At 46.9% G+C, this 13,619-nt stretch overlaps 1 protein-coding gene across 1 annotated transcript in view; it reads right to left on the minus strand.

Annotated features, from left to right (window-relative positions):
• The window catches only part of LOC135366604 (sperm-specific sodium:proton exchanger-like), a 42,426-nt gene that overhangs the window by 7,253 nt on the left and 21,554 nt on the right, over positions 1–13,619 (minus strand). Inside the window, exons 11-20 of the mRNA XM_064599384.1 lie at positions 11,956–12,146; positions 11,077–11,175; positions 10,132–10,226; positions 8,652–8,712; positions 6,586–6,885; positions 4,414–4,614; positions 2,253–2,438; positions 1,797–1,961; positions 200–325; positions 46–138 (exon numbers count right to left, since the gene is read on the minus strand). Of these exons, the coding sequence (XP_064455454.1) occupies positions 46–138; positions 200–325; positions 1,797–1,961; positions 2,253–2,438; positions 4,414–4,614; positions 6,586–6,885; positions 8,652–8,712; positions 10,132–10,226; positions 11,077–11,175; positions 11,956–12,146 (1,517 nt within the window). The remainder of the gene's footprint in view (positions 1–45; positions 139–199; positions 326–1,796; positions 1,962–2,252; positions 2,439–4,413; positions 4,615–6,585; positions 6,886–8,651; positions 8,713–10,131; positions 10,227–11,076; positions 11,176–11,955; positions 12,147–13,619) is intronic.

Consider the following 13,619-nt stretch of genomic DNA (forward strand, 5'->3'; position numbering starts at 1 on the left):
CCAATGTTCCACAATGTGGCCACACAGACGAACATCGGGAGTTACCTTGACGATTCCGGAGCAGATGATAGAAACGGTTTCGTGTTCGTGTCCCGCAAATACTATGATGCTACCTTTCTTCTGAGACACGTAGAATGACTGCAAGAGAAAGACCCATACACAACGCATTGAAGACTACAAGGATGGGTTGCGGACTTGCCTGCAGGAGGTTAGGTACGATCTCGTTTGGCAGCCATGGGACGCTGAGCAGTATGCAGAGCAGCGTGTCGCCAACCATGATGTCCCTAGGCATACCGTCTACAGTGTGGATCGTCCATGTGAGGTCCTGCCACGAAAAACAGAGATTGTACTGCCCATCTGTTGTTCTGCTACGATTCTGGCAAGGCATATGCGTAGGCCTTTGACGCATGCTAGCTGTCTCCTCATCCTTAACTGGAACGGGTCATAAGTGACGGGTGCGCAAGCCCAGAGCGACCAGGGCACTCCAGCCGAACCATTCGGGACAGTCGAAAGCGCCAAAGCACGTAATCGGTATTTCTACCATTTGAAGTGCACATAGTAAGTTGCGGTGAGTGCGGGTAAGTAAACTTGTAGCTGTACCCACAGGTACTAGCCGTAGTACTACCCGTAGACGCGGTGCAGTTACACGGTAACGGCAAGGGAAAGCCCTGCAATAGAGTGCTCTTCAAGAATCAGAGAGGACCCCTCGAAGAGAAACTAACGATGTATAGGGGTTCTCGGAAGGCGAAGCGAGTAGGAGGGGAGGGCCCCTTGAACCATGCTATGTTGTACGGGGACCTCTGAGGGCGAAACGAGAATACGATCCTAGGTTTCTATACAAGCAACTCGCGACATTGCGCGATTACCTGTTGATAACGGCGGACATACCATCACCCGCGATCTTTCGCACATTGGTGTCAGTATTATACTCGTCCTTACGTCGTCTCTTATCGCCGTATTCTGTTACATGCTTCGTACGATGAAAGATGTTGTTCCAGCCTCAGAACATCAGTTTTCTCATGCTTCGTACGTTCGTTAAAGGGTACTAAAGTGCAAAAAATTTTCCTCGCAGAATAAAAGATGCCGTTACCCTGACAGTAATGTGAAAGGAACGGGATTCGTCCTTTGCGTTGCTCCTTTTGTATTGCTATCAATGTTACGGAGTCTTTCATCTTTCACTTCAGTGCCCCTTAAAAGGAAGAAGAGATAACGATCTTGTCGGATGACCTTGTAACCTCTTTCCTACGAGACACTCAATCCCCAAGCAGCACAATGTACTGAAAGTCGAGTGCAATAGGGGTGGACGGTATGTGTCTTATCAATGTTCGTTAGCTCCACGACTCTGTTCAAGGCCTTCCACCTACCCGTCCACCCCTATTGCATTCGACTTTCAGTACATTGTGCTGCTAGGGTCAAATCATTATTCCATGAAACGACTGTACTCAATCAGAACAATGTACTCAAAGCCTGTGTGCATGGGGGTGGCCTGGATGCTCAAGACTGTTTATCTTCTGGTGCTACACTGAGAAGACACCTGACAGCCACCCCTATGTACCCTCAGTACATTGTCCTGCTTGGGTAGTTCTGCTTCCGTGCACACCTTCTACTAGGTCTGGTGGGTTTTTCTGCTTCCTTGCGTTCCTTGGGGCTTCGCAGAGAATACAACGTGCTCCTACAGCAGTCTGAGTTCTTATGTCGACTAGAAGGTCATCATTCTGCAACCTTGTATTTTGGAAAATCCACGTCAACGACACGCCTGACTCTTCGTCCTTGAGGTCAGTGCAATGATTCCTCACCTCATACAGCATGGCATATTGCCTGTCTTCCAACAGTCCTCCTTCTTGCAGTTGGCGAAGGCCGTCCATAGCTTTATTCAGGACTCGTCGGGCTGCCTGACGTGTCTTGGTTGCCACTTCGATATTGGGATACTTCTGCTGAATGTCGATGACATTCTTCAGCGTCTGAGACGGAAGAGCAGACAAGGAATTCACTGCTCCAAAATAACATGATGTAAAGGGAACTTGTTTATTAATAGAGCGGGGTTTTCAGCAATCCTAAACTTATGTCATTGCACCTTTAACAAGGGTATGTGGAAACGGACGTCCCTAGCTGTGAGGTCCAAGCAGACCGCCTGCTGGATTACTTCTTACAAACGATTATGGGAACCAGAAATAACGTTCCTGTGCGAAGTAACATCCCAAGCGACGCACCCCATGTTCTTTGCTGGAAACCCAGTGATATGGCTAATATACCTCTAGCTTGTTCCTCCGGCAGGTGTCCCTTATCTTCTTGGCCATGACCACAGAGTGGACATGGCGAGCCACCCGTGCCATGGCCTCATCTTCCGCAGTGATGTAGGACCAGCTGACGTCATAAGCGTAGAACAACTTCCGGTTCAGCAGCCCGTCCATCATGTCCCACAGCCACACGTACATCACCTACTGGTATCACAGCGGCATCAGTTCTAGACAGGCAGTTTCCAGGCTACGACAGATGACTACGCGTGCCCCTCCCCCCCGCGTCATTCAAGGTGCCTCACTATATTAAAGGGACACCAAATTCCAAAACGTTCTCCTTTTAATGGAATATGCAATTACCTTGATGGCAGTACACAAGGAATGGGGTTAGTCCGTTGCGTCGTTCACGATTCATACACACACGAAACCGCTCTCTACGTTTTCCGTATTTTCCCTATGGTCACGCGTGACAATGTAGACCGGCTTGCCGTTGGTCTCATAGAGAGAGTTGCCCAATCATCGTAGGGTTCGTTTGACGCGTTTCTTGAGAGGCAGAGATGAGGGAAAGCATCGAATGCGATTTAGTTCGTGCACAAATCACGAACGATGCATCGGATTAAACCCGTTGCCTTTGCACTGCTCTCAAGGTAACGGCACCATTCACTCAACGAGGAGAAATTTTTGCACCGTAGAATAACAAGTCGAGCCTCTTCTATATTCCTCCTAATGGCCCGATTCTCTTTTAATACACGGCACTAGACTCCAGAACGAGTTATATGGCGAAGTTCTGTTTCAATGTCTGTAGCAGTTTGAAGGCCGGCGAGCATGGTGCGTGTTTCTGTGAATTTCGCGCTGCATAAAACTCCGCGTGGCCACGCACCGTGAAAAAATGCGCCTGTCAAACCGCATGCACTCTTAGAAATGAACTTCACCGCATAGCACGCTCCTAGCCACCCATCATCTCGAATGATATCGTTATCTGCCCTGATTTGTCGAAGGCGCCCACGAACTGACTTACGCGTGAAATATCAAGCCTGCTCTGATGCAGTGAATCACGCGCTGCGAGAAGCTGCGACGTACAAAATTTCGCGCTGGGCGTGAAAACTCAGCTTTTACGCAAGAAAAACGCACCGTGCGTGCAGGTCTTAAACCAGTTTAGACTACAGTCACTAAATAGGGAGCAGAGTAGCAACACTGAGCCACGCCGGCGAGCGAGACCGCCATCTTGTGTCTGGCGTGGCTGCGTCGCCAAACAATGGGACGCCAATCTCCCCCTTCTCCGCCGGGGAACAGCGCGTAGTCGAGCCATCTCGCAACTGAGGAAACCTGTTTTGGATGGAGGGGACTCAACATGGACGGCGCGTTCTTGGAAGGAGAAACCACGTGACACGATCGGCCCAATCGCGGACACCGAACGGCGGCCCCAGCGTGGAAAAGGAATGCGATACTCTGTACCCCTATTTAGTGACTCTAGTTTAAACGTGCTCAACCACAGGGGTGGCATCCAATGTATTGCTCCGTAGACGAAAGCGTGCTGGGCGAACGCAATGCATCCTGGACAGGTCCTGGTCGCACGTCACAGCAAACGTCAAGGCACACGTGACCTTAAAGATGGCGGCGCCCGTGATCGGTGGCCAAACCGTTTGTAAACAATGCGGTTGTTGTTTCAGGACGACGTTTTGGATGTTTTTTTATCACGGTAATTATTTTTATCCGATAATCCCGCAGTAAAACGCCCAATTTTACACATAAAGTCTCGTATTGTTGACAGCTTCCAAAGATGTGATGACGACCGCGCGTTAAGACTTACCGAACCGATGCGATGTATGTAAACTGAGGTGAAATGGGCTACCATGTTGAGGGAGAAGCACCGCATAGTTTACGCTGGCAAAATATGGTCATCTCTTGGTCTTATGACGGTGAAAATATGTCTGTAAGCGGCAAAACGACACTTAGACAAAGCATGACCTCAAAATGACGTTTTCTATGACGTGCGACCAGGACAAGATGGAAGTTTTGCCAAAAGCACCCGCTTGAGGGTAGTTACAACAATGGCGGGTTTGTGTCACCCCTGTGTGCTCAACGCACCCCGATCCCTTTTTGAACGTTGGCCCGTCTAGAAACCAGAAACCGCCCACACCGTGTCAACGCTTTGGGAAAATAAGACGCCACGTACGACTCTCTTCTGCAGCGTCTTGATGGTGCGACAACCGGCGAGCATGATGAAACTCCACAGTATGAAGAGGGTGTAGCCACTCTTGTCCGTGGAGGCGCTCGCGAAGCTGGCGAGAACGAACTCCAATACGGTCAGGGCGAATATGATGAAATCTAGTTTGCGCCAAATGTCGCCCGAACGGAACACACCCACTGTGTACACCTGGAACGTAGGAAGATCATTTGAGACACCCTTCTGCCTCGATGGGACTCGCCATACATTTTCAAAATCGGGTATAGCGAACGCAGCTTGGAGTGATTTGCAAACCAGATATGTTTCGGCTGGTAGATTTAAATGATTTCTGGTTGATAACTAGCGAGGCTAGATTTTCGGTGCGGACATTAGAAACTTTTCTAGTGCGCTCAGAAGATTAAAAAGCAATGGCGTATAATGAACTTCGGAAGGAGTGGATGCGGTGTTAGGTGCTATATAGACTTGTTGCGAAGCACATAGTATATATATAACTGCTGAACATGCATACTTTATTACTTTACTGGAAACGGGAGGAGCACGCCTTTTTCTGAAACTTGACAGACAGACACACATACGGCTTTTAATGCAACGGCATTAAGAAAAGGTCATAGCTGAAATATGGCCTTAAACCCTGGGAGGCCGCCAGACGGTATCCGTAAAGGCGTTTTGCCGGTGATGTCTACACCGATAAACACATCTTGAACGTTGAATGAAAGTAGTCAAATCACATTAGTTCTCACTGTGAGCACTCGAAAACAACGTTTGGTTTGCACTTGGCCGATTTGAAAAACAGGAAACGGTATTTGTTTTGAAGGAATTTCGATATTTGTTGTACGCGCACAATTTTGGATGCAGACGACACGGGGTGCAGTGATTCGAGGGCATCCCCGCGAACTGGCCAGATATAATGAGACGCAAAGGGCGTTGAGCACGAAAGAAGTTTGCAGAACATTGCGTCTCATAAAAACATGTTATTTCAAATGGAAGGAAATCTGCGCCATCTTGTTCATGGGCGTTTGGTAACGAGTCCTGGATAATTTCGGGGGAATGCCGTAAACTGTCTTGCGGGAGCTCCGTTGCCCTTACGCCTGAGTTTTGTCGCAACGGCCGCATAACTGACCGGCAGGGTTGTACTTGGGTTGTGGGGGATGTACTAGTACCAGTTACGTAAAAATCAGGCGCAAGGACAGGTTTAGAGTGTCATCAGCGAAGACGACGAAAGCAGCGCACAGACATGCAGAGAACAGCGATCTTTCAACATTTTACCATATGATTAAAGGTTCATTATGAATCATAATGAATTTTCAACCTTTAATCATATTTTATGATTACAGGTTGAAAATTCGGCATTCCCTGGCTGTCTTTGTGCTTAGTGTCCTTTTCGGGCAAAAAGTCTCGGCGGTCCTTGAAAGAATGGATACCTTGGAAAATAAGGTGGAATCACCATCTCGAAAGCACGAGGACATCGTTCGTCGTGTCAACGGTAATTCAGGCACATTAAGAGAGGTGTCAGCATGCACTTCAGAGTATCATATCACAGAAGGATGAAGAAATCGCCACACTAAAATCACAGGTCAATGATATCGAGCAGTACACGAGGCGGAACAACCTTGAGATTCGTGGGATTTCTGCGAACGCGAAGGAAGACATGCTTGAAGTTCTGAATCATGTCACGTCTAAACTGAAAGTTGCCCCACTAGCATCGTCGGATGTTGAAGCCGCGCACAGACTCCCGTCAAATAATGACACACCTCCCTTTTTGCTCCTGACATCTGCCAACCGGCCCCGCTCGTCCATTAGAGGGTCATCGGCTGTTAAGGGTCGATGGCAACACTTTTCTATCGTTAACGCAAGATAAACTGTACGAGTACAGAGTCCAATGATAACGCCACGGCCGTTCATGAAGCTCGGGTAAAATATTTTTAATTGTTTTGCTCGGGGGTCACGCGTGCCGCCACTTCGGCACCCCTGTCTTAGAGAGTACGTAGAATGTGTTCTGTGAGTACGTATACAGCAATGCTATCGACAGAAGTGAGAGAACATTCGTAGTGACGTCATCGAACATCCAGCCAGTGAAGTGGTCTTCAGTAATGCTAGGTGGCTCTTTGTTGCTCCTTTAACACGAGGACTCTATCGGGTATAAGAGATATGAAATCTTACAACTAGAAAGATCTCCACGGCATAGAGGACAACGTAGACTCCCTGGACCGAAGTGACCAGCGAGAAAATTTGGTCGGTGGAGCGGTACATATAGAGAATTGTGAGACCAGACAGAAGCAGCACGAATCCCGTGGCGATAAACCCGACGAGGACGTGGTACCAGCCCTGGCTGATAGTCATCGTGAGGATATCCACATCCCCGTAGGACGTGTCGAAGTCCTCCATGCGTGTCGATAAGACGCGGGTGCTACGGCGGTGTTCAATGGCTTCCGTGCCGGCGTATCTTTGAAGAAGGTTTTTCTGCGCAAGGAGAGGCGTATGGAATTAGGGTGCAGTGGCGTATCTAGGGTGTGGCAGGTGTGGACAGGTGCCATGGGCGCCAGGTGAACAGGGGCGCCATTATGTGGTCGTGTGTGAATGTGCCAGGTCGGGCACTCAACCTGGCACATTCATAAATGATCTAAAGCACCCGCCATTAGAGAGTTTGTAGCGTGAAACCAAGTGCGGACCACACGAAAACGTATCCCCAAGGACATCATGTTAACCATGTTGCCATGGGCGCATCTAGCTCTAGATACGCCACTGTTAGGGTGCGCTGTACTTGTTTATCAGACCTATTCATGCACTCACGATCCGGTAGAGTGGGTAAAGCTTGGACAATACAGCAAGTGTGAGTGCGAGTACAAAAGCAATTGTCACCATAACCATGAAATTCATGCAATGACACGGCAACCGGTGGTACGGCTTGGGACAAAAATTTACGAAACACGGCACTGGCGTATTGATGCATCGGAGCGGGCCCCGGCTAGGTATCAGGAAGAGATCCAATAAGAAACGGGTGTCCGGCTATTCTATCCATCAGTGTGTGTGTCTACTCCAGTTTCCTGCTAGAACTTCGCTCAAATGGAGAAATGTGACACCCCGGTGTTCCGTAAACTTTTGTCCCAAGCTGTACTAGTTAACTACATTTCACCGAAGGTCTAGAAACAGTAGCACCTCGCGAAAGGCGCCAGTCTTCTTTACACTACGCTGCATATCAAGTATGAGCAAGCACGTGAGTAGTATAGACACAGGTCCAAACAGCAACACTCTGCCAAGTGCTACAATTGCACATAAGTACATAGCTTGCACAGTGTAAAGCTCAAAACGCGTGGAACGTTTTCTCAGCATCAAAACGTTGCGCGACCTTGCACGCGCGGCGAAGAAACAACAGCGAGACGACCGCAAATACTGGCGAGTGACGAATGGTGCCACGTTTGTCGTCCACAAACGTTTGTTAGAATGTGCTGATGCAGTTGTTTTCTACAGTTTGTGCGTCAGTTGGTTCCAGATATCAAAATGTAGAAATAAATTGAGTGTGGTGGATATTGTTCCAAAACTTTGTGCGCGCTACTGATGCATCGTGTGCCGCGTGGTGGCATTTACTCTGTCCACTCCTCAGAAAATTCGCGCGGACGCGCACGAATATCCATGTCAGCCGGACTCCTGCGTATACTCTCCGTATGTTGGAAAACTGTTTCGCGTGCGTGTGCCGTCAAATAGTCGGAAAAAAACCTCCATGTGTTTCGGGCTGAACACCGGTTCATTGAATTGATTTCAGTTTGGACAATCAATATTTTTGTTCTTTGTAATGACTGTGTTTGTCTACTCACTAGAGTAGCAAAAAATAGTGCATGTGGCATAACGGTACTTGCTTTTAACAAAGTAAAACTAACCAGCCTAGATTTTAACCTTGTTTAATGGTAATTAATTAACTGAGATTGGTCTCCTCAAACGATGTTCCACATTGATTTGACAAATCGTGTCCCACGGTGATTGGACAAATTTGAAGAGATCATGAGAGGGAAAGGAGAGAGAAGTGTAAATTCCAGTCTTTTTCGTTCGTAAATTAGGAACGATGCAAGAGATAAATCTTTTTCCTTTAGTGTTGATGTCAAGGCAACAGCATATTCCATCCAACCAGGAGAAACTTTTGCAAATTTCTTGCTCCTTTGAGAGAGAGCTAGTATTTTTACACTCAGAGGGCTAAAGTGGCTTGATGTGTATATCATGAATGGGTCACTTACTAATGAATAGATCCATTTTGGCACAGTAATATAAGGCATCACCATGTCGACTGTGAGGTACCTGCATTTGAAATAGGTTACAATGTGTTACTTTCTCTCACCTCTCTTCATAAAATGATAACTTCTACAGAAATATGTGAGATACTCTTAGTTGAGTCAAAGTTTTAAGCCATGTGTCCAGTTAGTGAGTGCATTCGGTGGAAAGTACTCGTGACAGCACCTTTAACAATTAGCAAACAAGTGCAAGTAATTAAGCAGTGTAAGTAAAGTTCAGTGCACATGAAGCCAGTAATTGGATGCTTTTAATTTAATTGAAGAATAAAAATAGATTTTATGATGTAGGTGCATGCTTGTTGTCTTGCCGTTTTGTCTTTTAATCCTGTTGTTTGTACGTCTACTGCTGCGCAATATGCAAACTATAAACACAATAAATGAAGGAATATGATAGTTTTCGTAACCAGAATGATATTTATGATCATGTAGCGTCTCTTAACTGCTTAACTGCCGTATCGCGTTTGGCGTCCTTCCATTGCTGCTGAGAAATATCTCACAAATAGGGACGTCCGAATACACGGAGGGTTCTTCAGTTCTAGCCTCAGCACAGCAAGCCACTAATACATCCCTGGGATATCCCTACAAGGTCGTGAACATGAGATACTTTTCAGTGACTTTCATCTTTCAAGGTCGTGAACGTTCTGAATATCTGGACATCCACTGAATATATACGGGATATCTCCCAATGATATTGGCATTTGGTCTTATTCAAATAAACAGATGTCCCAGGTACATATGCAGGATATCGTGTTTTGGATGCTTAATATCCCATAGGAAGCAGCCTGCAGACCACATGGTGGTCCGCGAGAGCAGGATTTAGGCACTGATTGAACATCGCACGAACGTCATCAGGATGTTGTCTAGAGATATACAGATGAATGTGGGATGTTTAAAAAATCTTTTTTCGAATGTTAATTTAATGGTATTTTGTTTCATAATTCTGGTAGCAAGCAAAACAAACTTGTTTGAGCGTGAGACACAATGTGAGCAAGTAAAAGATTGTAAGAAATTAGTTATAGCAATATTTATGTAGCACTCCTCAAGCTACCTATTGGCTATTACAGATCCACTCAGCAGGTAATCACGTTATAGAGACGATAACCTGAATCAAAAACACAATATTTGACAGGAAGAGGACAGGCCCGCTGTAGGCCGACCTCGCAGCAAGTACGTCAAGGAAAATATGAAGGGCTTTCCCTAGTAACCTTATGTTCACCCAAGCAATTATACTGCGCGAGTGCCGGTTCTGCAGAGGAAGCCATTTCGGTGTATCCCCATGTGGTTGTTACAGACCAAACTTCTTCAGTACCAAAGTGCCTCTTTCCGGACTTGTGCGTCAGTTCCTATGCTATTGACACCTCAGCGTATGTGGGCATATGTATGATAAGAAAAGATCTGTGGTCATATTGTATGGTGTCACCCTCACTTTTCTCTTTCAAGGGGGTATTGCAGCAAAGCCAGGATCGTTGTGGTGGATCCCTTAAGAGCCATCCCTTCTTCGTACTGCTTATTGTAGCATACCTACGGAATAAGAGGAAGGGTTCAAACAGATGATGGGGTGCTTTACTTAACATGTAAAAAGTGCGAACGGTGCTGTCAATGATATGATATGTAATTGCAGCCTCGTAACAAAATATTCTTGCAGCATATCTTTATAGCTTGGTTCTCCAGAATGCACCACCGAATGACTTACTTAGTGGGGGGACTTTCTTCTGTAAGAAATAAGACTTTCAACCGCGTTCTACTGGCACTATAATATATCTTATGTAATGGCACACGATGCGAATATTGAGAGCTTCTAGCAATTCCGTAATCAAAATTAGTGCCTTGCATCACGGACTAAGGCAGAGGTCTTTGAATAACTTTGGATAGCATTAGATCCTGTAGGTATAAGGAGCAGCCAAAGCAAGGAAAAAATGGACAGACAAGGAGCTGCTGTTTGTGTTCTTCTGTGTTCTGTGTTTCGATGGCTCCTGATACCTTGAGCTATCACGTATTTACAGTGCCCTGCTTGAGGCACGGGAAAAAGAAGAGCCGGGTATATGTTGTTCTAGGATACTGTTCCACATTCAGCCTTCCCCATAATTTGCCTTTCACCGCCATCTGATTCGCATTATACTGTCGCTGCCAGGTGGTGAGTTCCCAGAGCGCCTTCTCGCCAAAGAGGACAGAGCTGCACACGCAATGCAACGACCACCACAAAAGTAATTAGCAAGGTACCTGAGTACGATACTTGAGAAGGTACTAAGTGAATGCAAACTATATCGGGATCGTATCCGTTGATGGCAAGTCTTGACGAGCAACATGATTCCTATACGTGGTCTGAGAGACACAGAGTAAATGACGGTGTGACTATTGCAAGGTCTCTCACCTTCTGAAGACGCAGGATGTTGCGATTAGCACTCCGCTGGGCTTGCTCTTGGATAACGTCACTTCTCCTTCGCCTAATGCTCAGGCCTGATAGCCGGGCCTACGGAAGAAAGCAACAGAAGTCGTGGTTGCCGTACGCTGGCGGTGGCATAGATCACAAACGTAGGGAAGTGCAAACATTCGAAATTAAGCGCTGAAGTCGATGTGAAACGAAGTCCATGAAACAGAACGTTTGATATGTTGAGACTTCACGATTCACAGTATTCGGCGCATTTCAGCATCGCCGACTTTTTATTTCGTGCGCCCTTTGAAATCTCAGCAGTGTGTTGCACCTAGTGTTGCGAGATGAACCCAGTAAAACAGATATCCCAGGGACGTCCCAACTTGTGTTCATTTACTTTAGTCGAGGGGCTTTCTCTTGCAAACCAGGTGCTCAGGCAGAACAGACACAGTTCTAAAGTAATATATTTCCCGCATTACCAGTGTATTACAATACAGCACAAATATTACGCTTACAATACGCTACCTCAAAAGTACCTTAGTATCACACGCATTTTCATCCACACTCTTAAAAATGAACTTCACCGCATAGCACGGTCCTAGCCAACCATTATCTCGAATGATATCGTTATCTGCCCTGATTTGTTGAAAACGGGAGGCGTACGCCTTTTATGTGACAATTATGAACAGCATAAGTGTCGCAGAAAAGGCGTACGCCTCCCGTTTTCAACAAATCAGGGCAGATAACGATATCATTCGAGATGATGGTTGGCTAGGAGCATGCTATGTGGTGAAGTTCATTTTTAAGAGTGTGCATTATTATCATAAATTATTACTGCCCACCCCTGGTACATATTACGTAGTAAATCGGTGTATGTACCCTTGACGCAGCAAGTGCAATGGTAGCATAAGGGTTGTCAATGTAGGTGTGAAGCTGTATCCACTTCCAGTCTGCTCCGCTGAACTTTTTCTCTCGTCGCTGAGCATTTGTAGACGCCGATGCTGTCTTCCGCAATGCATTCACAACCACTGCCATGTTCGTCGTTTCCGCCTCTGACAACTGGCCCAAATCTGAAAGAAGATGATATTGACCGCGCGGACAGAAAAGGCGTGGTATCGGATTAATAGAATTGATCTCCCTTTCATTCCAATACATATACAATGCAATTAGGAAGTAGGAACTCAGAGGACTGAGAACATGCGTTACCAATACTTGTCAATACATGGGTAGGAAAGGTATAGAGGCTACTTGATATCTACAGATGACCTGGCATATGCGTCGAGAGCTTCCTGCTTGTGTTTAGAAAAAAAAAGAGAGAGAGAAAAATGCACATAGGATGCAAGTTATATCGAATTGACGACGGCAACACCAGCTCCGGTGGCGCAGCGTAACGCGTGCGCTTGGAGACTGGGAGGTCCGCGGCTCGAATCCGCGGGCCGGCTGTACCGTCTGGGGTTTTTCCTGGGTTTCCCTCAGATGTCTAATAGGCGTATGCCAGCACAGTTCCCCTGAAGTCGGCCCATGGACGCAGCTATCCTCCCCCCGAGCGGATTGCGCTCGGTCTTCCACTTCACCCTTTCCTCTTCTCCTCTCCACCACCTATCCCTTCCCGAGAAACATGCCGCCTAATCAGGCAGGCAGACCTCTCGGTTCCTCCCAACGACACTCCTCCTCCTCCTCCTCCACGACGGCAACAGGGTTGCTTATCTCAGCTCGTCTGTCGAATTGAGTGGAGCTGAGTCGATGCATTCGCTTGTGCAGCGCGATGTGCCCGAGGGCTCCTCCGGAGACGTCTAGTTCATAGACCGGAATATAATGAAGCCAACACCACAGCCAACTTGACTCTTCTTCTTCTTCTCTTCCTCTTCTGCGTATCTCTTGTCATCTTTTCTTCGTTTCTTCTCTTCTGTATTTTGCGATGGGACACATGGGGCAAGACCTTCACGAAATTGAGCCATAAACAGATGTCGCTGTAAAACAGGAAAGAGAAGCCTTGCAGAGCTCAATGCCCCCTTCGGTAGCTAAGTCGGTAACGTGTTGGCTTGTTGGGCTCGAGATCAAACCCGGCCGGGGACGGTTTACACTGTGAGGGAGGTAAACGCTGCTTCCAGCGCCGTGTGTCGGAGATTTCTGGCGCATGTAAAAAGAACTCCAGGAGGTTGAAATTACCTGCAGTCCTACCCTGCTACATGTGCAACATGTTGCCACACTACATACTACAGGCAGACAAACCTCACGTGTAACATCACGACAGCATTATTATTATTATTATTAGGGCGCTTTCGGCAGTGCCAATCAAGCATCTATAGTATGTAGAAGGCGTTCTGAGGGCATGCATACGACAATATTTGACAGTGAAACACAGAATACACGCACCGAGAGAATTCATCGAAGACCTGCGTCCCGTGAGTTGCATATAAAGTCACCGAACCGCTGACCAATTACATTAACCTCCGTAGTACAGTGACCACGCGGGGAAGCAAGAGTGAAAGACGAGAGAGCAAGTAGAGAGAATAAGGTAGGATCAGGAGAGTACTTGCGCC

Source organism: Ornithodoros turicata, chromosome 8 (assembly GCF_037126465.1).
Source record: "Ornithodoros turicata isolate Travis chromosome 8, ASM3712646v1, whole genome shotgun sequence".
NCBI classification, from domain to species: Eukaryota; Metazoa; Arthropoda; class Arachnida; order Ixodida; family Argasidae; genus Ornithodoros; species Ornithodoros turicata.